The following is a 23,945-nucleotide window of genomic DNA, read 5'->3' as shown; positions in this document are numbered from 1 at the left end:
ATACATTTAACACAATTAACCTCACAACCAGTCTATCACAAAGCTGCATATCATCTACACTAAGCAGAATGGTATGAAGAGCCATTTTCTGCACCCTACTACTTCCTTTGTGAATGGCCACATTGCACAATTGCTGCCAAAAAGGAGAAGGAACCACTTTTCATTAACTAAGACTTCCAGGGCCCCACCTCTATTTGGCAAAGGTATAAATATGTCATGTCCCACCATAGCAGCAAATGTCAGAGTAGGAATTTCAATAGCATCCTCTGATATTCAGAACTGTTTATGACTCTTCTGGGACATTTATCCACATCCAATGCTTCACTACAACCAAGTTAATGAGTCGAATTTTGCTGATGGTAGTTAAAGTAACATGAATATGACTTGGCTGGAAGCACAGAACCCAGGTACAAAAGGGTAAAGGAGTTTGCTAGAACAGGAATTCCAGTGAAATGGGGCACTTTATGCAAGATGACTTTCCCTACTATCCACTCCCGTCTGAAGACCAGTCAAAGCAAATAGTCAAAGATATTTTGCTGCAGCAACTCCAAAGAGGGCAACAGGTGAACTAGCTTTTAACCATCTGGGCACAAACAGCGCACCTGTCAAGGGATATTAAGGGCTCAAATAGCTGATCCTGGTGAGATACAGGATTACATCTTGTGGATCTTAGTGCTATGCCTTGCATATACATCCCTCATGCTCCATCCCCCCAATGATTTCTGTTAACATTAGACCCAGAAAGCTCTCATGCAAGGAGCTGATCTATTATAGTGGCAAGTTAAAGGCTCTGTTTGTAATACCTGAGCTTTCATTTCTTTGGGACAGGTAGCTAAAGTTTGAGGGGAAAAACTGAGCAGGAAAGAATGCTACTGGGAGATTTGAGGAACCAAAACTCTACCTTGCAAACCTCACCATGATTACTTCTCTGAGTTGTGTTGTATGAAAGGAGAGAACGTTAGCATTTCTTTAAGTCAGGGGTGCTCATGCTTTTTTGGCTCGAGAGCTACTTTGAAACCCAGCAAGGCCCGGAGATCTACCAGAGTTTTTTTACAATGTTCGCGCCATCATAACGTATAACATTTATGTGTACAATGTATGTTGGTGTACCTTGCATGAGCCAATATTGCACAACACAACATAATTAACTATAAACATTTTTTGTAATTACTTGAGTTTATTTTGATGACTCGCACTGAAGCGAATCAGCCAAGGATAAATAGTCGGACAGTAGCTGCTGACAGCCAACCTCAAGCACACTTCCAAATGTTCATCAGTCATGGTGGAATGGTACTTGGACTTAATGATCTTCGTGTAGGAAAAGGCTGACTCACATAAATAAGTGGAGCCCTTCCTGCCTCAGGTGCTCTTATATCCCTGAGGGCCCTATTGCCTTCAAGTGGCTGCAGCTGTGCAGCACACTCTGCTGGATGCCCAGGCCTTACCCTTAAAGGGGCCACTGCTGACACCACATCTACCTCCTCACCAGATCTTCCTTGATTCCAATACAAGTGGGGGGGGGGAGCAGATCTCTATACAGACCAGTGCAAAAGCAGGGGAAAGGTGTGGGGGAGGGAAGATCTCTGTATAGACATCACAGCAAGACCAGTGCAAAACCCCTTGCACACAGAACCAACAGAAGGAAGTGGGGGGGGGGGGCAGATCTCCATACATACCAGTGCAAAAACAGGGGAAAGGTAAGTCAGCCCCAGTAGAGTCAATGGGGCTCACTCCCAGGGATGTGTGGACGGGAGAGAAGCCTGCCAGCGTCTCCTCTCCCAGGGAGGAGCCTGCCAGGTGCTCACTCCCTAGGCTCCCTGGGCTCACTCCCTGGGCTCCCTGGACTCACTCCCTGGGCTCACTGGACTCACTCCCTGGGCTCACAAGCCTGCCAGGGGCTCACTCCCAGGGCGGGGCTCACTCCCAGGAATACGTGGACGGGAGAGAAGCCTGAGATCGACTCATTTTGCCTCGAGATCGACTGGTAGATCGCGATCGACATATTGGGCACCCCTGCTTTAAGTAGTCCACTTCAAGTGCATTGAACAAGCAAATGAAGAAAATTATAGTTCATTTCCAAATATATGTAGAAAACTATATTGAGCTCGTATCTCATAGTTACCCGTATTCTAACTCTGGCAGACTCAACTCCAGCTGGTTGTCCTGCAATAGATACCTGTTGATATCAAAACACAAAACATTTATATTCTAACAATGATCAAATTGTTTTGATTCAGGCATACAGTAAGATCCCTTTTGTATCTTTGACATTTCAATTCAAATACTCCTCCTGAAATTCTTATTCAGAAATAAATTCCTGATTGTAACATTCCTCATACCATGCAAGCAGTAAATGTCTAATCAAAAGTAACTCAGAAAGTGAAATAAATAGAAAATGCATTTCAATATTGTTTTTAAATTAAAAAAATATTTATAGTATACGCATGAGCATCGTTTATCAATGCTCCAGCCAGCAACAGCACGCATATGCGATGGCTGCCACTGGTCCCAGTTCATACCTCTCAGCCTCCAAAGCTGAGGGAAGCCATGTTCTCCTCAACTCCGGAGGCTTTTCTGAGCCTTGGAGAGGTTGGCCAAAAGCACATGACTTCCAGTTTCCCAGGAAACCAGAAGTTGCATTGTATGTTGAAGGAGACTGGGCCCAAATTCATTTTGAAGTAGTTTGGAAAACCAAGAAAAAACAACAGATGGCCAGTGTATTTATAGTTAGCAGGCAACCTAAAGTATTCTGATCACTTTAGTGAAAACATTACAAATTGAAAGTGAAAACATTACAAATTACTACCCATCACTGGTTTAAATTTCTCTCTGTATCCATAAATCAGAGGTTCCTAAACTATGAACCATGGCAACCAGGCAGGGGCGCTGCAGAAACCGCATAAAAAAACCAGTCTCCCTATACAATGCATAAGATTGTAGCCCTAACTGGGAGCTGCAACCAATGACCCAGTAGGTCAAGGGAACCACCAGTCAAAAGTGTTTGGGAATCACTGCCATAAAGGTTAGGACAGTAAAAAAAATTGAATTATATTGGCTCCACAAAAATAATGTCAGGTTACCATGCAGTCCTTTAAAAGTTGTCCCTGTTGTCCTGACATTGCTCACTCTTGGGCAATCTATACATTCAGAAAAAAAAACAGAGTACAGAAAGAATGCTCCACTTGCACATGGAATCCTTTAGGGATACTCCTTCCTGAAGCAAGCTTCTGTTCCTGAAAAGGAGCAGCTGATAGCAGAAGCACTAGTCAGTGTGCTACCCAATATATAACACACATGGTCAGAGAGACATTTATATAATGATGAAACACAGTCTTATAGAATACTCACTTGGTTACTTTTTTCTGCTTGGCTATTTCGATTAGAATCTGGAAAATGGATGTGGCAGCCCGTTTCCTCCATCACCTTCTTAATATTATTTCCTCCTTTGCCAATTACATGAGAATGCTCTGTATGAGATACATCCATCTTCAGTGTGACTCGATTACTCTGCAAATAGGCCAAAGTATCTGTTATTGCATTCTACAGATAAATTGTAGTGAATTGTTTCTAGGAAAAATACGCAGGTTACTGCACATGAGAAGTAATTTGGAGAATTTTTCCAGTGAAGATCTCAAATTGGATTATTTCTGAGCTAGAAATCTTGATTTCCAAGACCATTTAGTGTGAAAATTAGCAACACATTTTAAAGTTTAAAATTTTGAAAGACTGGACTTTTGCACAGCACTTATTTTTACCAATAAGTTGTTAGACAATACCACAATATTCCAAGCAAAAGAGATGACATATTTTGCATGAGAAACAATTTTAGCTTTTCAGGTAATCATAGGTTAGCTTAGGAAGAAAGTTCATTCTAGTCTCCTGAGTAACTTTTCAGGTTGTATGCTTTTACCGCTCCTTACAATTATTCCTGCTACCATGTCCTGCCTTCTTACCGCTCCTTACAATTATTCCTGCTACCATGTCCTGCCTTCTCCCCATTTCTTAGATCCAAAAGTTGGCTTTTAAAAAAATATGCAAGTTCATGAATGAGAAATGTGAGCCAACTATACTTCAAAGTACAAAAGCAGTCCTCTGAATATCAGGTGCCTGGGATACACAGAAGATTGCCATTATTTTCGCATCCTGCTTATGAGAACCCAGAGGTGTCCAAGACAGATCTTAGTGCAGTTGTTCCCAAACTGTGAGCCATGACTCCCTGGGGAACCATAGAAACCTGGGGAACCATAGAAACCAGCCAGAGCCTTCATGAAAAACCCACTGCCCTATATAATGTATAGGTTTGCAGCCCTATTGGAAGACACAGCCAATGGTCCAGTAGGTCAAAGGAGCTGCAAGTTGATAAAGTTTGGGAACCACTGCCTTAGTGTGAACCAGAAAGAGAAAGTGCTCATTTTCTCAAATCTATACAATTAGTCCACCATTTTTGGCTCTGCTCTAATGCTTCCAACACAGTAGCCTCAGATAAGACAAACTAAGCAGGTGAAACATTTTCTATCACTTATATCCTCCCCCCGTTTTAAATTTTGTACTTGGAAATTTCTTACTATCTGCCATTATAAAGCACAAGAGAAAAGGCAGAAAAACAAGGTGGCCAGCATACATCTGAAGGCAGCAACTTCAGATTCATCAGATGGTGTGTGTTAGGACACACATGATATAAAGTCTGAAAATCTGGATACCCTGGAATGGAACCTCTTGACCATTGCAAAGACTGATTTTTTTCTTCCAACTGACGTATCCTGCTTCCCCACAACTTTTCTGGCCTTCCTGCTAAGCTTCCCACTGAATCACATCTAGCCAAAACCACCTGCTCTCCCGAGTTTACTTCTCAGTTCTTGAATTTATGGTTTTGTCCTAGGCAAATATTAGAGTTCTTAATTATACTGAAACCACTACTAATAATCAAAATAACTTCAACAAGAGCAGGCCTCTTTTTCAAACAAAGAAAGCCACTAGTCACTGGCACAACCAATGAACTGAATCAAATCCATGGTATTTTCAAACTAAGCCAAACCACACTGGAGTTATGGCAATTTTTCAAGGTAATAGTCTACTCCAAGAACAATCATACTACATTTCATTCTCTGATATTCGCTAAGCATATAGCCATGATAGCTTAAATGACATTACTGTATATACTTTGCCTTCTAGTTCCACATGCGTCTCTGGGATTCCGCTGGTATAGATTAATAAAAGGGAAGTCTGAAAAATATTTGTTCATGTAGTATTCAGCTATCATTTAAGACACATTTTGAGTCACATAATAAAAGTGTTCCTCAAACTGTAGGTCGGGACCCACTAGGGGGTCGCGTGCCAGTTTCAGGTAGGTACCCGTTCATTTCAATGTGCATTTTTTTAAAAAAATATATTGGATTTGATGTTACCATGGTATGTGACTCAATTTGGGGAAATGTGACAGATCTGTACTTTTAACAGGCTACTATGCATATGCCTTTGACAGTGACTGTCTATGGGGCTTACTCCTGGGTCAGTGTGGATAGGATTGCAGCCTTTGGGATGTTTGGGGCATTTTTTTTTAAAACAAATCAGCAACTGCTTGGGAGGGTTAGGAGGGTTCTTCATTTTAAATCAATTTTTACACTTGTAAACTTTTAATTTACTTAATTTGATTTGATTTTGTTGTATATGGTTGTTAAAAACATTTTCCTGCTTGATTATGTCAATTCTGGCCATGATATCACTTCCAGGTTACTCCATCACTTCTGGTGGGTCCCAAAAGATTATCATTCTAAAAAGTGGGTACCGGTGCTAATAAGTTGAAGAACCACTGAACTGGCTGATTTTAGCTGTAAACTGCTTTGAGGGGCCAAATGGCAAGGAATAGATATAACAAAAGTGACCTACTACAAAAAGTGTCAACATGCCTCAAGGCTGAGGATGGTTCTAAGAAGTTCATTTCAAGTCACATTTGCAGTTTCAATCATGGTCAGTGTCTATTATAAAAGATTTGGAAGTCATTTTAAACTAGCAACAGTCTAACATTTGGATCTGATGTTTTTTCTGTTCTTTCCAAGAGACATTTGGGGTAAAAGTTAAATGCACTCTGTTTAACGTGGTACAAGTTACGCAGTGAGCTCATGCTCAACCAGCTGGAGTATCGCACTGCATTCAGAATGGAAAGGTCACAACATACAAACACCATTCACCTTACACAAGAGTTACATTCCAAGGTTGGGGAGTAAAGCCAAAATCACATATACTCAAAATTACGTTGAAAATTCCTTACATCTGGAAATACATACTGTATCTTTAAAAATTACAAGAGGCAGGTGGGAACTGAGACCAACTGAGGGAACATCAGCTTCATTCTCTGATCATATCCTTCTTAGGTGTGTTATTTAACAAGTGGAGGGCAGGATCACCTACACTAATTAATATGCTGTTTTTCTTGGTTCTTTTGTTTTCTTTGGTTCTTTTGTTTTGCTCAGTCAAGTACTGTTGATTGAGCATGTGTAATTGAATTTGCTCAAGTCAACTGTGCATAAGATTAGAGGCTTTCAAGAAACTGTTACATTTGTTACAAATATGATCTGCCAGTAGTTAAGTACTGGAGTACTTTCAACACCTTACTCTAATTCAATGTTTTTAGTGTTAGCATAGTGCTGTTTTCTTACAACTGATTTGTACCTCTTTATTTTCAAACTCATATGGAAAAATTAAGTGAACATGAATTACAAGTATACATTGAAAATTAAATTTATATCTGAGGTTGACAGCTAGGTGGTAAAGAAAGTGAAGGAAATGGACAGTTCCATAGTCCAATGGGCTATAGGTCTGATACTTCTTGATGCAATTATCTTTAATAGCAAATAATTTAGCATTTGTACAGCACTCTGAACACACAAAGTGCTTCACATGTCTTGCCTTGATGTTGCCCTTACAAAAACCCCATAAGTATTATCTGCATACGGCAGATGGGGGGTATGGACTGAAGTTGAAAAGAATGGGTTTGCCAAAGTTCACAGCAGATACAAGATTAAGGGCGCAATCCTAACCCACTTTCCAGCACTGATGTAAGGGCAATGCAAATCCAAGGTAAGGGAACAAGCATTCCCTTACTCTGAGGAGGCCTCCATGAGTGCTACTCAAATGCAGGATGCAGTACACATCCCATTGGCACAGCTAAGCCAGTGTTGGGAAGTTTGTTAGGATTTGAGCCTAAAATAAAAAAGGCCTGATTACAACCCAGCCCCCTAAGGCACAGCTCTATTAAAAACCCTTTTGGTATGTACCTAGATTTGCATATCTCTATTTTCCACAATGCCACCCATATTTGACACTCTGCAACCACTCCTACAGTTTGAATGAGATTTCTTTATTACAGAAAACAATAGAATGAGTGAAAAATATTCAAAGCAATAAAACAGGGATACCAGTTTTTTTTTGGGGGGGGGGGAAGGGTACTTACTAAGTTATTGTTTAGGTTTCTATTATATTTACAAAAACAAGAGAGGTACCATTTGGATTTTCTGCCTGAGCCAAGAGTTTCGCCCCTGTGGGGAAACAGTAAAGGCTGAAGAAAATGAAAAGCTATAACATAAGGAACTCTGTAGATCCATTTTTCTTTTGTTACATTGATTTACTGAGGATAAGAATGGAGAGTAACTGTTGCATCTTTCAGGTTTCTTTTCCTGCTTTTTATGGTTGCAACCTTTTTTTGCATGCAATTTCTTCACCTCCAAAGTTATGATGTTATGAAAAAGTAGTGTGGATTTTACAAGAAAACACACACATATCACGTGTCATGTTGGCAACCTTCAGTCTCGAGAGACTATGGTATCGCGCTCTGAAAGGTGGTTCTGGCACAGCGTCTAGTGTGGCTGAAAAGGCCAATCCGGGAGTGACAATCCCTTCCACAACGGGAGCAAGTGCAGTCTGTCCCTGGTCTGTCTCCCTGGCTATGGGCCTTCCTTCTTTGCCTCTTAGCCTCAGACTGTTGGCAAAGTGTCTCTTCAAACTGGGAAAGGCCATTCTGCACAGCCTGCCTCCAAGCGGGCAGCTCAGAGGCCAGGGTTTCCCACTTGTTGAGGTCCACTCCTAAGGCCTTCAGATCCCTCTTGCAGATGTTCTTGTATCGCAGCTGTGGTCTAGACTGTAGGGCGCTTTCCTTGCACGAGTTCTCCATAGAGGAGATCCTTTGGGATCCGGCCATCATCCATTCTCACAACATGACCGAGCCAACGCAGGCGTCTCTGTTTCAGCAGTGCATACATGCTAGGGATTCCGGCACGTTCCAGGACTGTGTTTGGAACTTTGTCCTGCCAGGTGATGCCGAGAATGCGTCGGAGGCAGCGCATGTGAAAAGCGTTCAGTTTCCTCTCCTGTTGTGAGTGAAGAGTCCATGACTCGCTGCAGTACAGGAGTGTACTCAGGACGCAAGCTCTGTAGACATGGATCTTGGTATGTTCCGTCAGCTTCTTGTTGGACCAGACTCTCTTTGTGAGTCTGGAAAACATGGTAGCTGCTTTACCGATGCGTTTGTTTAGTTCGGTATCGAGAGAAATTGTGTCAGAGATCGTTGAGCCAAGGTACACAAAGTCATGGACAACCTCCAGTTCATGCGCAGAGATTGTAATGCAGGGAGGTGAGTCCACATCCTGAACCATGACCTGTGTTTTCTTTAGGCTGATTGTCAGTCCAAAATCTTGGCAGGCCTTGCTAAAACGATCCATGAGCTGCTGGAGATCTTTGGCAGTGTGGGTAGTGACAGCTGCATCGTCGGCAAAGAGGAAGTCACACAGACATTTCAGCTGGACTTTGGACTTTGCTCTCAGTCTGGAGAGGTTGAAGAGCTTTCCGTCTGATTTGGTCCGGAGATAGATGCCTTCTGTTGCGGTTCCAAAGGCATGCTTCAGCAGGACAGCGAAGAAAATCCCAAACAAGGTTGGTGCAAGAACACAGCCCTGCTTCACGCCACTTCGGATGTCAAAGGGGTCTGATGTGGAGCCATCGAAGACAACAGTGCCCTTCATGTCCTTGTGGAAGGATCTGTCATAGAATACATAGGTCTTGAAATTGGTCCAGACATAGAATACGTGTCATAGAATACAACGATTCTACTGGGGAAACATGTTGGGTCACTGCAGGTTTCAGCAAAGAAGTTGCGTTGGCAATCTGATTAAGACTGACCACATCTATTTTTATCAGCAGGTTTTTGCATCTTTTCTAAGATCTTTACTTTCACACAATTTGTTTTATTCTTGATATGCATTCCAAGTGGTTAATACTTTATTCATGTCATCAAGTAAGCTCATGAAGAATTTAAGCATTCAGTATTGATGAATCTAGATCAGTGATTTTCAACCTTTTCCAGCTCATGACACACTGACAAGGTACTAAAATTGTCAAGGCACACCATCAGTTTACAGACATAAAAACAGCCCCACTTGATCAGGCCATAGGCCTATCTAGTCCAGCTCCCTGTATCTCACAGTGGCCCACCAAATGCCCCAGGGAGCACACCAGATAACAAGAGATCTGCAGTCTGGTGCTCTCCCTTGCATCTGGCATTCTGACATAGGCCATTTCTAAAATCAGGAGGTTGCACATACACATCATGGCTTGTAACCCGTAATGGATTTTTCCTCCAGAAATTGGTCCAGTCCCCTTTCAAAGGCATCTAGGCCAGATGCCATCACCACATCCTGTGGCAAGGAGTTCCACAGACCAACCACATGCTGAGTAAAGAAATTTTATTTTGTCTGTTCTAACTCTCCCAACACTCAATTTTAGTGAATGTCCCCTGGTTCTGGGGTTATGTGAGAGTGTAAAGAGCATCTCTCTATCCACTCTATCCTTCCCATGCATAATTTTGTATGTCTCAATCATGTCCCCCCTCAGGCGTCTCTTTTCTAGGCTGAAAAGGCCCAAACGCTGTAGCCTTTCTTCATAAGGAAGGTGTCCCAGCCTGGTAATCATCTTAGTTGCTCTCTTTTGCACCTTTTCCATTTCCACTATTTCTTTTTTGAGATGCAGCAACCAGAACTGGACATAATACTCCAGGTGTGGCCTTATCACTGATTTGTGCAACAGCATTATAATATTAGCTGTTTTGTTCTCAATACCTTTCGTAATGATCGCAAGCATAGAGTTTGCCTTCTTCACTGCCGCTGCACATTGGGGTCGACACTTTCATCGACCTGTCCACCACCACCACCCAAGATCTCTCTCCTGATCTGTCACAGATAGCTCAGAACCCAATAGCCTATATGTGAAGCTTTGATTTTTTGCCCCAATGTTCATGACTTCACACTTACTTACACTGAAACGCATCTGCCATTTTGCTGCCCATTCTGCCAGTCTGGAGAGATCCTTCTGGAGCTCCTCACAATGACTTCTGGTCTTCACCACTCGGAAAAGTTTGGTGTCATCTGCAAACTTAGCCACATCGCTGCTCAACCCTGTCTCCAGGTCATTTATGAAGAGCACCGGTCCCAGGATAGATCCTTGGGGCACACCGCTTTTCACCTCTTTCCTTTGTGAAAATTGCCCATTGACACCCTCCCTCTGTTTCCTGGTCTTCAACCAGGTCTCAGTCCAGGAGAGGACCTGCCCTCTAATTCCCTGACTGTGGAGTTTTTTCAGTAGCCTTTGTTGAATTTCTTCTGACAGTCCAGATATATAATGTCCACGGGTTCTCCTGCATCCACATGCCTGTTAATCTTTTCAAAGAATTCTAAAAGGTTTGTGAGGCAAGACTTACCCTTACAGAAGCCATGCTGATTCTCCCTCAGTAAGGCCTGTTAGTCTATGTGTTTGGAGATTCTATCTTACCTGGAACAGATGTTAGGCTGACTGGCCTATAGTTTCCCATGTCCCCAATCCTTCCCTTTTTAAAGATTGGTGTGACATTTGCTATCCTCCAGTCCTCTGGCACTGTGGCCGTTTTGAGGGACAAGTTGCGTATTTTAGTCAAGTGATCAGCAACTTCATTCTTCAGTTCCTTAATAACTCTTGGGTGGATGCCATCAGGGCCTGGTGACTTATTGATCTTTAATTTGTCAATTAGGTCTGAAACATCTTTTAACCTTTATCCAACTTAATTCCTTAGTCAGGAGGGGCCATTCAGGCAGCGGTATCTGCCTAAGGTCTTCTGCCATGAAGACAGATGCAAAGAACCACCGCAGATACTCGCCTATAAATCGATCCCACAGATAAGCCGAGGGCAAGTTCTGAGTCAACAATCATGGAATTTTCTATGAACCTTGGATAAGTTGGGGGTTAAACTTAGGAGGGTGTCTGACTATAGTTTTGTCTGATTTTACTCGAGGCCAGATCCTGAAAAATTACCCACTACTAATTGTTACCTAAGAACTGTAGTCTCTAATTTATTAAAAACATAGTAAAGATCATAAGAAACATTTTTATTTTTTGAATTCTGGTCTTCATCACCTTTTTGTAAGTACTATCAGAGTAAGTGCACTGTAAACATACCAGTAAAACAGTGGTTCCTAACCTGGTATTCATATACTCCCAGGGACACTCAACAGGACCTTTAGGGGTACTTGAAAAATGGAACAGCAGCAGAAAAAGGTAGGTCATGCTCCAGAATGCCTTGCAAGGACCAGCAAGGCAGGTAGCTAGTTGGCTGTGAAAGCCCCACCAAGAGCTAGTTTTTGGTCATCAATTTATGTACCAAACAGTGATTGAAAACCAGCACAGTAAAAAAGCTGAAACATAATATGGAAAGTGATCAATCACCTAGAATTTCTCAGCATACTTCTGGTGCAAAACAGTGCAAAGACAGAGTCTTCTGTGATGAATACATGAAGTCTGGGCTTTCATATAGAGGAGATGAGGGCTTGTATTAATTACAAACATTTTGCTAATATGAAGGGTACAATTTATGGAAATGGGCTGCCAAGGGATATGCAAGTGAAAAAGGTTGGGAACCATTGCAGGAGATCCAGGAATCAAATCCACCTTTAAGGTGTCTGGTGTGTTAAGCCAGAAGTTCTATGTACAACATACAACCCGTAACATGTAACTGGGAGTGTGCAATTCAATTCACAGCAGAGAGATGCAGCTACATATATTTGCAAGCCTTTTTACTCAGAAGTAGACCCACTGCTTTCCATGGGTGTTATTCTTAAGTAAGGGTGCATTGAATTGTAGCCTGCTTCAAATGGAAAAGAGGGTCCCATCCTGGTGTTTCAAAAAACAGACCTGCTTTGCAAGCATTTGCAAAGCAGAACCAAGCTGCAGCAGAAGGAAGGAGAATAAAAGGTTAACAGATTGCTTCTAAGGAACTGCCTGCTGCTTGAGAAACTTGGTGCTTGTCTGTCTGATGCTTGAGAAAGGAAACTGTTCAGAGTTGAAAGGCTCTGCCCTCTGATTGACCCGGAGATAAGGGGAAGTGATAATTGGAGCTTGATTACTTGGCAAAAATTTCATGTACTATACCTGAGTATCTATGGTAATTTAATTTCCCCTTTCTCTCCCTCACCCTCGAGGGGGCCAATCTGTCAAGAGTTTTTGTGACAGATTTGCCTGGCATTCTTCCCCCAACGTGCAAGTCTAAACTGATCACAGCATGGTCGCTGTTCCCCCAAGGGCTCAGTAACACTTACATCTCTAACCAAGTCCTGAGTACCGCACAATATTAAATCCAGAGTCACCTGTCCTCTGGTGGGCTCCATGACTAGCTGCTCTAAGGCACAGTCATTTAGCATGAAAAGCAATCTGGTCTCTTTTGTGACCAGAACACAAGTTGATCCAGTCGATGTGAGGATAATTGAAGTCCCCATAATTACAACCCAATACCTCCTTGACACCTCCCTGATCCGTTTCCTCATTTCAAGGTCCCCTTCAGGTTTCTGGTATGGAGGATAATTGACAAGGTACACCATGCTGTTGATGGGGGGGGGCCTCACATCCCCCAATGGCCCTACTAATATATGACCCTCCCCTAAACTTCCATGGCACACCTGCAGATCATTTGCAGCACACCAGTGTGCCACAGCACAGTGGTTGAAAATGGCTAATCTAGATAGTGTTTTCATCTCCAACTACATAGTTTGCATCATTAGAGTCACTAATCCAAATAGAACTGCCGCCTGCATTTCATAGCCAAGTTTGACCTTTCGAAGGGTAACATAGTGCTGCCTCTCCAAAATCCCAAGCATTCTGAAGAAAGGTAATATGAACAGTAGTCTAATGTGGCACTAGGAAAACAGCTGTTGCATTGTGTATGGGGGTCCCAAGAATGGGCAGAGTCCTGAGTGATGCCCGAGTTCCAAGAACCTGAATCAAATCCCAGTACTGGAGAGTAACTGAAGTCAAAGCACTGCTATACCAGTGATCACCACCTGCTCCTAACAAAGTTTTAAGAGACCTTATGTGGCTGCAGTCAGGATAGGTCAGCAACAGCCCACAGACCAGCACAGATGAAGTTGTTTATGAAAATAGTCCCTTTGCAGTACCCGGTCATTTCTATGCCTGAAATAGGTTCACAAATGATATTACAACACCACCCCCCCCCCCCAAAAATAAAAGAGCTGAGAGACAGTTATGCATTTAGTAAGCAACTTCAAAGTATAAAACAGGGAGTGCCTCCTGGACTGACTGCTATGGGGGGAAACTGCTAGAAGTTTGGAATCAAGAATGATTAGGTGCTTTTGAATTCCCACAGCTCAGGAAGGACCCTCCAGGTGTTCCATCCCAATTGCAATATAAATCGCAAAATTTGTGCAAAAAAGCTGGTAGCTGCTATTGACCAGTCAGCGCCAGCTCCACGTCTGATTTTTTCCTCACTATGCAACAAACAGTACTTATGTGGCTGAATTTTAACATGTTAGTCTCCAGATACTCCAAATGAGTAGCTGAAATGGTGCCATTCTGCCTGGCATGCTGTTCTCACTAAGCCTCTTAAGTGAGCCAATAGCTGGCTTTTCAAATACAAGCTCAATGATGTATTTTTTCCCCATTTGGAATAATTTTTAAATAAACTTATACTATGCATCCTACCATGCCCATTTTGCACCCCACCCATGTTGTGCTCCCTGAGGCAAGTGTCTTTTTTTGCCGCAACCTATAAAATCACTACCTTACGGTAATGCCTTGCTTTTACAACTCTAATGGGAAGAGGCTCAACGCACAGCACAGGCACCTGGGACAGTGATTCATGACATCACATGATGCAGTGATCTCACTTCCGGGTTCTCCCTGGGGGGAGTGTTCACTGCAGTTACTTCGCGCCCCCATTTCTGCTCCTGTGGAGGCTTCCCTTTGAAGGGGGCATGAAGCTACCAGAACTTCCTCCATAACTAGGGCAGAGCCTTTGAGGCAATCATGGCACTGCCCCCCCCCCCCCGGCATAGCACCCATAGTAGGTGCCCTTCAGGCTCTGCCCTAGTTATGCCACTGCTTATGGGGATTTTCCAGTGAAGTGTAACAAATCAGTATGTAGAATCCTGCTTCAGCTGCTGAAGTACAAAGAGCTTAAAAACAGATTTAATAGGATCAGGCTGCCTAGTGCCCACAAAAAGAAGAGTGAATATTATCTCTTTAAAAGGAATTCCAGAGTTTGTTAGGTACTGCCACTGACTTATTTTACAGCACACAAAGCTGAACTACATGAAATTACTTGAAAGCATATCAAATGTAACATGAAAATAACCACTGGCTGCATTTATCCATGTAAATGCTAGATTTCAGTGAAAATGTTTGCTTTTTAATGTAACATAAGAAGGTTCAGGAACTTTAATGAGCTGATATATTCAACACTGTGTCTCAAAAATCAGAAGCCTGATACTTGGAATTCTAATCCAAAGCTGAGTAGCCGATTTTCATCTTACTTTTGTGTCCAAGACAGACATGATCTTCTCTTTAGCTTCTTTAACATTTTCTTTTTTCCCAGAGACTTTAATATGAGGATCTTGGAAAAAAAACAAAGACAGGAAGGTTATTTTGCTGAATGGGCTATACAGATAGTCCAACCAGTTCTAACACAAGCTTTGAACAAATATCTTGTTTTAGGTGACTTCTTAGTGTTATTTTATATACTTCATACAACGTACTATACCTAGGTCTCTTCTACACTTAGGTTTCTTTTAAAAAAAATTATAATTTTATTTTAAAACACCAAAAGTTGAGCAAAAGTTATTACGTGTATGTTTTCATGGAAAAACACCAAGACATTTCTGCAGTTTAACAAGGAATCTGCGAACTGCAAATTCATTGTTAAGCTACAGAAACAACTATGCTTCCAAAAGGCTTTTGAATTTTAGGGTATATAGCTATTAGTTATGGGACTTTTAATGAAACAAAACTTCCAGGACACATATCTGAGAATTTAAAGCTGCCTACCACTACATGCAATGGTTCAGTGTATATCAAAGGAGCATGCAAATGACAAAAACTATTTGAAATTATCTGTCTTGAGAATTTTTACAGTAAACCTACAGCCAGTGCTGCAGACAACTTCATGGAAGTTACTAGACCCCTTAGTAACACACCAGTGTTAGTAATTTTGTGGCCAGAGAAGAAGTGCACACATGCCTAGTAGTGTGAAGGCAATGCTCACATGCTTACTAGCCATAACTGACCAAGATTGTTCACAGTCAACCAGTACAATGGCATATCCCTCTAGCAATGATAGCCAAGTACAAATGAAATAAATGGACATTAAATGGTTACCTTCCACTAAGTCAGCAGTCAGCTGATCACCTAGCATTCTATGTTGTCAAATAGGTCAAGAATGTCCCTATGCAATAATCACCATCCTTTTAAAGTATTCTCATAGTATTATCCAATAGCAAAGGCAGAAATGGGTACTATTGGCATGCTAGCCACACAAATGTCAAGGCTCATACATACAGAACATGTACACACATTAATTTAAACACTAGTACTGCTAAAACTATAACCACACTGAGAAATAACTGCTATGCTTCCCCACAAGGATTTGAAATTGGAAGTATTCAACCTCATGACTATTGTTGACATTCCCATTTCATTTCTAATATTTTTTTTCTACACTGCTGAACTTGAGAAGCTTTAAACTCCACAGAAATAAACTAAAAATGCCTACCACAATCATATTCTGACTCCATTCATTCAAAACACATCATGAGAACACATTACTAGATTTAAACATCTATTATTTCATATATAGTATTCCAAGATAACCAGCAATTGACACAAGGATCACACCCAACAATAAAAGTTACTTCATTGAAATTATAACAAGAATAGCAGCCAACACACAATACTTATTAAGACACCATATGCTACAGACCATAAAGAAATGTTCAACTTACTAGCAAGGTCACAGGGTGCAATAAAAGGGCAACCATACCACTTCCATAAGGGAAGCTTTCATAAACTCAAGCCTTCAAGTTGGTGGTTATATTTACCTCCAAGTCCAGCCTTCCCACCTAGGGCAAACCAACACACACACTTGTTGAGGGCTTACAAGTTGGTTATCCACTTCCTTCCATAACACAGAATTTACTGAAGCAGTAACCCACTGGCTGGCTAATATGTTGGGGCTTCAGAAACATAAGCTTCATTTAGGGAGAGGCTAATCAAAACCGGCAACATTTCAGTGCACACCACAAAATAATGAATGCTTCACTATCAAGCCTTCTGTAACCTTTGGACAGTAGACTGCTAACTCTGGCTTGGTTGACAGCTGAACCTGCCTCCCACTGGCACAAATATGGGTGACACCATGTTCTTTAGATGGTCTGCCTATGGATAGTATGATTAAATACAACCCTATCCTGCGCTGAACAGGCAGGCCAACTGGCCTGTGTTTCATCTGGTGCAAGGTAGGAGGTAGCTGCCACACCACTCAGAATAAGGGGATTTATTTCCCCTTACCATGTATAGTGCAGACACCCCTATGGAACTACTTGGATCTGTGCCAGTGAAACTGCTGAAGAATATCTGAGCAGCCTGGTGTAACACGACTGGCTGGGAGCAGGGTTAGAATATGGCCTAGGTCACCCAAGTCAGTCCCACACACCCCCACCCCAAATGCCCCCATTCTGCCCTCCCACCACCCTCTCCTAGCCCCTCCAGCCTTTTTAGGCCAGCGCAAGCTGTCTCTAAACTTACTGATGTTTATTGTGCTTTTTAAGAAGCATTCCATTATAAACATTTAGTTCTGTTTCTGGTGGGATCCTGCTCTGGGCAGCCAACATGTGTCCTTGCACCAGCCTAACTTGCTCACAAGTCATTGTGAATGTGCTTTTTGGCACATTTGTGACACTTGTAGGCTGGCACAGGGGATCTGCACCAGCCTGAAGCTAGGACTGTGCCCTTAATAGTAAATGTGCATGTCTTTTTCCAAATCTACTTAAACTACTGTTTGAATTAATCTGTGACTGTGTTTGATTCGTCAGCTGACCAAATATTGAGAAAAAAATGATCAATGTACTTAAGGTAAACTCAAATTTCTCTGGATTTTGCTCTGACACCAATACATATAACCTCTTCCGACGGGCTTCCGACGGGCGGACTTCCCTCAAATGAGGAGGCTGGTTAGAAGGAGGTTGAAAGGGAGGGTAAAAAGAGTCCAGTCTCTCCAGAGTGCATGGAGGCTGCTTAAAACAACAGTAATAGAGGCCCAGCAGACGTGTATACCGCAAAGAAAGAAGGGTTCCACTAAATCCAGGAGGGTGCCCGCATGGCTAACCAGCCAAGTAAGAGAGGCTGTGAAGGGCAAGGAAGCTTCCTTCCGTAAATGGAAGTCTTGCCCTAATGAAGAGAATAAAAAGGAACATAAACTGTGGCAAAAGAAATGTAAGAAGGTGATAGGGGAGGCCAAGCGAGACTATGAGGAACGCATGGCCAGCAACATTAAGGGGAATAATAAAAGCTTCTTCAAATATGTTAGAAGCAGGAAACCCGCCAGAGAAGCGGTTGGCCCTCTGGATGGTGAGGGAGGGAAAGGGGAAATAAAAGGAGACTTAGAGATGGCAGAGAAATTAAATGAGTTCTTTGCATCTGTCTTCACGGCAGAAGACCTTGGGCAGATACCGCTGCCCGAACGGCCCCTCCTGACCGAGGAGTTAAGTCAGATAGAGGTTAAAAGAGAAGATGTTTCAGACCTCATTGATAAATTAAAGATCAATAAGTCACCGGGCCCTGATGGCATACACCCAAGGGTTATTAAGGAATTGAAGAATGAAGTTGCAGATCTCTTGACTAAGGTATGCAACTTGTCCCTCAAAACGGCCACGGTACCAGAAGATTGGAGGATAGCAAATGTCACGCCTATTTTTAAAAAGGGAAAGAGGGGGGACCCGGGAAACTATAGGCCGGTCAGCCTAACATCCATACCAGGTAAGATGGTGGAATGCCTCATCAAAGATAGGATCTCAAAACACAGACGAACAGGCCTTGCTGAGGCAGAGTCAGCATGGCTTCTGTAAGGGTAAGTCTTGCCTCACAAACCTTATAGAATTCTTTGAAAAGGTCAACAGGCATGTGGATGTGGGAGAACCCGTGGACATTATATATCTGGACTTTCAGAAGGCGTTTGACACGGTCCCTCACCAAAGGCTACTGAAAAAACTCCACAGTCAGGGAATTAGAGGACAGGTCCTCTCGTGGATTGAGAACTGGTTGGAGGCCAGGAAGCAGAGAGTGGGTGTCAATGGGCAATTTTCACAATGGAGAGAGGTGAAAAGCGGTGTGCCCCAAGGATCTGTCCTGGGACCGATGCTTTTCAACCTCTTCATAAATGACCTGGAGACAGGGTTGAGCAGTGAAGTGGCTAAGTTTGCAGATGACACCAAACTTTTCCGAGTGGTAAAGACCAGAAGTGATTGTGAGGAGCTCCAGAAGGATCTCTCCAGACTGGCAGAATGGGCAGCAAAATGGCAGATGCGCTTCAATGTCAGTAAGTGTAAAGTCATGCACATTGGGGCAAAAAATCAAAACTTTAGATATAGGCTGATGGGTTCTGAGCTGTCTGTGACAGATCAGGAGAGAGATCTTGGGGTGGTGGTGGACAGGTCGATGAAAGTGTCGACCCCAATGTGCAGCGGCAGTGAAGAAGGCCAATTCTATGCTTGGGATCATTAGGAAGGGTATTGAGAACAAAACGGCTAGTATTATAATGCCGTTGTACAAATCGATGGTAAGGCCACACCTGGAGTATTGTGTCCAGTTCTGGTCGCCGCATCTCAAAAAAGACATAGTGGAAATGGAAAAGGTGCAAAAGAGAGCGACTAAGATGATTACGGGGCTGGGGCACCTTCCTTATGAGGAAAGGCTACGGCGTTTGGGCCTCTTCAGCCTAGAAAAGAGACGCCTGAGGGGGGACATGATTGAGACATACAAAATTATGCAGGGGATGGACAGAGTGGATAGGGAGATGCTCTTTACACTCTCACATAATACCAGAACCAGGGGACATCCACTAAAATTGAGTGTTGGGCGGGTTAGGACAGACAAAAGAAAATATTTCTTTACTCAGTGCGTGGTCGGTCTGTGGAACTCCTTGCCACAGGATGTGGTGCTGGCGTCTAGCCTAGACGCCTTTAAAAGGGGATTGGACGAGTTTCTGGAGGAAAAATCCATTATGGGGTACAAGCCATGATGTGTATGCGCAACCTCCTGATTTTAGGAATGGGTTAAGTCAGAATGCCAGATGTAGGGGAGAGCACCAGGATGAGGTCTCTTGTTATCTGGTGTGCTCCCTGGGGCATTTGGTGGGCCGCTGTGAGATACAGGAAGCTGGACTAGATGGGCCTAAGGCCTGATCCAGTGGGGCTGTTCTTATGTTCTTATGTTCTCTGAGATCTTCACAGTCTTATGGAAGATTTCTTCTACAAATTATAACAATTAGTCTGATACTTTCAACTATGCTCAGTTATGGATATCAGTTCTCACCAAACAATATATATTTAATACCAAAATAGCCAAGAAAATGAACTGTGTTGACAAAGGTAAGCAGAGGCTAATTGGCATTTGTTTAGGTTCCTTGGCAGCTCCTAATGAAAACAGAAGGCATATGCTGTTGGGACTGTCCCACGGAGTAATAGGCCCTATAACAAAGTCCCTGCTCCCAGGAAGTACTTCTTAAATCAAAATTCTCATAAGCAAGATTATTGGCTAACTCTTGTTAGATGAATGTGAAATAAAAATGATAACATAGCAACTACATACCAAACAGAAGGACAGCACCATCTGGTGTTTTTACACATCATCAGCAGTTAAACTTACAGCTACATTTTGGCTTGAGTTCAAAAGACCAACGCTAAAGTTTTGCACTTCTTCAGGTCCATTTTACTAGGATACTAGAAAAGGTGCAGCAAGTTTTACCAAACATATCTGGGAATTCTTTCACTCCTAAACTTTGATCTCCCATCCAAAGACAATGCCTTACAGTGCAACATGGCATTTTAAAAAATTGGAAGTTATCTGAGAAGGTTCCTTACTTGCAGCTACAAAATGTGCACCAGTGAAAACACTTTTCCACAATATTTTAGTTATATACTTCAAGGCATACATGAAATACTCTTCTAGAAGCCTAAAGCAAATGTAACAGTATAATCAAAAACTGAATTAAGCGCACAACGGCCTCCTATTACTGTCTTGTATTTAACATGTTCAGCTGCATATTTTTAAGTTTTTGTAAGACCTTATTACAAAACCAGTCTCATTCAGGGCGGTTCCTCTTATTAATTTACAATGACTTGGTCCAGTTTAGAGGTGGACCACAATTGTAATTGGTGTCTTGATAGCCAAGAGGCTACTTATTTTGTATGGACTGCCATAGTAAGCACAGGAACCATGTTTCAGGGAGAAAAAACCTTACTCCACAAAGAAGTTTCAGTTTTCAGCATTGCTGGACATGATGGCAAAAAAGCAGTTTATCCTATTAATGTACAACCTTCAAGAGAAGTTTTTTTTATATGAACATAACCACAATACACACAATATCCCTAAACTTATCAAAGTTTATTGTGCTTTTTATGAAGCATTCCATTACAAACATTCAGTTCTGTTTCTAAAGGATTTTGGCAAATGTTGCTACCAGCTAGCAGCCAAATACCTTAACATCTTTGTTCCAAGAGATTTATTACTATTTGGCTCTAAGATTGTCCAGTAAACGCAGATTACAAGAACTGCTGCAGCAATTCTGTTACTTGCCCCAAGGCATGAAAGCAAACTTTTCCATACAAAGATTCATTAGTATTGAGCAATTTATGGAAGAGGGGGATACTGAGGTCTTGACTCGTCCCTGCTGTGGCCCCAGCACGAATTACAGCACAACCTTGGAAAGAATAAAACATCCCCATAAAGAGTCATTAAGTATGAATTTAACCAAGTGACTTCAAATGTTGCTTCCACTACATTAAGAAAGAAGTATCCCAAAAGCAAAAAGGTTGTTTGTTAAAGTATACCTACATTGATACAGACTTCTCATTCAACACTATTTCTCACAATAGAAATTGAGCCAATAAGGGCAGATAAAATCAGAATCAAAAGCCTGCAATATTTTATTTATTTAAATTTCTATCTCACCTTTCCCTCCAAATAAATGGAGAGTTCTGGGCATCGTATAAAATAGAGAAAAAACAGCAAAATGCAAAAAGAAAAATTGGGGAAAAAACAGATTATAATGTATAGTAGTCAAATAATCAAAGAATTGTGCAATAAAGATACAGCATTAACACTACACATAATATAACCACAAATTTCAAAAGCAACTAAGGAGGAAAGGACAGGTGGAAAAGGAACATGGAATATAGAGGACAAATTACACAGGCCTACAAAATTGAGGGTCAGAAAAGTTTTTCTGAAACTTTATGGTGGTTTGATATGAACTGGGGGTGCCATTTCATCCGTTTTGCCCTATCACATCTAGTTTTGGAGATATAGTATAGCCCCATTAGTGAATGGTTCAAGCAGCTTCCTCATGAGAAGCTTGCTCCAGTTGCGTCCGAAGCTGTTCTAAGGCCTGCGGAGGTCATGCGCAGCCTCCATGGGCCTCAAAATGGCCTCCAGAGGTCCCAGAATGGCACTTCCTGTTTACGCCCCAAAACACAGTTTAGTTTTAGCCATCTGTCTGGGAAGCACAGGAGTCACTAGTTTTCTGTTCTTGTCTCAGAGATTTACCTTCCTGTCTCATACAGAAAGTTTATTAAAAGATAATAAAAACAGGCAAAGATAGAATAGAAAAAATCAGGTGCTTGACATTTGACACAAGATACAATCTCAACACAGAGACTAACTATACTTTTCCCTGTCTAGAGAACAGTTCTGGTGCAGTTCCTTATTTGCCTCCTGTCCAGAGAGGCATGACAGCAAAGCCAGTTTAACCTTGCAAATGCTGGAACAAAACCTGCACTGGCTGTCTGTGATTGCAACCAAGCACTCCTTTTTATGTTTTGGGAGATTTTATTCTTCCTGTTGTCTGAACCAAAGGTGGAGACCCTTAGCTCATTCCCCAGAACTGCTGCTCAGTCTTGGTCAGGTGTGAGTAAAACCAGTGGGCTGCCAGTGCACCTTTCCTAGCCCACTGTCTACTGCGGACAGGCATCAATCACAGTGGTGCTATCAATACACATGCCAAGTTAAACCTTTTCAGAGGATGATCAAGTTTACAGGGGTCATACTAGAATGCTGCATATTGCCAAGGATAGGCCAGCTCCATTTTAACACAGGAAAGGGTTTTACTAGGAGGGTGAAGAGTGCTCATTCACCACACAGTACCTTTGCACTTAGCACTGCCAGGAACAATTTCAAAGAGGTCCTCACTGTCGTTATCTTAACACATATGAAAGTCCTAGCTTTCCAACAATATAGTATGATTAAGAACTTCATGGTGGTCGTGCTGTCAAGAGGAAGTCAATAGGGACTTGGAAATCATGCATTTATAAGAATTTGAGCTTTATTTACTTCCTTGTTTCAGTACTTTTGTGTTTTCCTTTCCAATCCAGGACTCAAACCACAGAACTTGACACCTTATTCTAGGATTTTTCAAAAGGGCCTTTAGAGAGTCATGCTGCCTAACTGTGAGACAAGTGAAAAAGCATTGATAGTGACTGCACATTACTACAAAGTTATGTAACTGTCAGTTCTCTCACAAAGTCTCCAAACAATACAACACAAACTTTAGGGGCAGAATTCTACAATTCCTTACCCCTGCGGTTTTCAAACTCGCAGGGAGTTTGAATCCTGCAGTAAGTCTTCGCGGGGGCGGGGGGGGGGGGGAGGCAGCTAAATCAGATGTCCCCTCCCCTGTCATAAGTTCACAAGAACAAAAAGAACTTGGTATATCCCACACGTTAAACCTGCAGTCTCATCTCATGCAACATTCTTTCTTGCAAACCTTGGCTCTCCAGCGACATATCTTCAAACATTTCCAACTGTGGAACCAACACTGATTAATGCATTTTGCTACATGCAACTTCTGCCAGGTATTGTGATATTTAAGGAGTTTCACGTGCTTCAAATATTTTTCTTGCATTTAGCAATACTGTTAACATGCATAAAGAAGATAGTTTCCGAGTGCTTTATTCCACCAGTTTTTTAATGTTTTGTGCTTTCATTAATTCTTTGATAAATCATTTCCCCCCTTTATTGCAGTTTGCTGTGACTGACATTTTAACAGAATACAGCTCATTGCTGATAAATGGGTCTAGAATTCTAGCTCCAAACATGAATTGGCAGTGCTAAACTAGTTTGCAAATAATCTGCATTAGTAATTACTGATAATCTTAAATTTCCATAATCAAATTCTGGGTCACATAAGTGGGACAAAAAGGTAGTGCTCCTTGGACTGAAAGGAGGAAGCAAGGTGGTGCCCACTTAACATGGAGTGAAAATGCAGTCACCTTTCAGGGAATGAGTGAGGCCGGATTGATGTCTCATCCCCTTTCCCTCAGCAAGACCACCAGGTATTGGGCTGTGTGTGATAAAAGTGTGATCAGCTGCCTGCT

The 23,945-nt window shown here is 42.1% G+C and overlaps 1 protein-coding gene and 1 non-coding gene across 2 annotated transcripts in view; one reads left to right on the top strand and one right to left on the bottom strand.

The window, feature by feature from the left end:
• Window positions 1-23,945, bottom strand: part of BICC1 (BicC family RNA binding protein 1) — a 133,988-nt gene that overhangs the window by 32,974 nt on the left and 77,069 nt on the right. Inside the window, exons 4-6 of the mRNA XM_066619856.1 lie at window positions 14,838-14,917; window positions 3,349-3,507; window positions 2,123-2,176 (exon numbers count right to left, since the gene is read on the bottom strand). Of these exons, the coding sequence (XP_066475953.1) occupies window positions 2,123-2,176; window positions 3,349-3,507; window positions 14,838-14,917 (293 nt within the window). The remainder of the gene's footprint in view (window positions 1-2,122; window positions 2,177-3,348; window positions 3,508-14,837; window positions 14,918-23,945) is intronic.
• LOC136647109 (U6atac minor spliceosomal RNA) lies at window positions 936-1,051 on the top strand. The gene has a single exon (XR_010794267.1). It is a non-coding gene; the product is annotated as a U6atac minor spliceosomal RNA (small nuclear RNA).

The sequence above is a fragment of the Tiliqua scincoides genome, chromosome 3 (assembly GCF_035046505.1).
Source record: "Tiliqua scincoides isolate rTilSci1 chromosome 3, rTilSci1.hap2, whole genome shotgun sequence".
NCBI classification, from domain to species: domain Eukaryota; kingdom Metazoa; phylum Chordata; class Lepidosauria; order Squamata; family Scincidae; genus Tiliqua; species Tiliqua scincoides.
The sequence above is the reverse complement of the archived record's forward strand: the minus strand, read 5'-3'. Positions and strand labels throughout refer to the sequence as shown.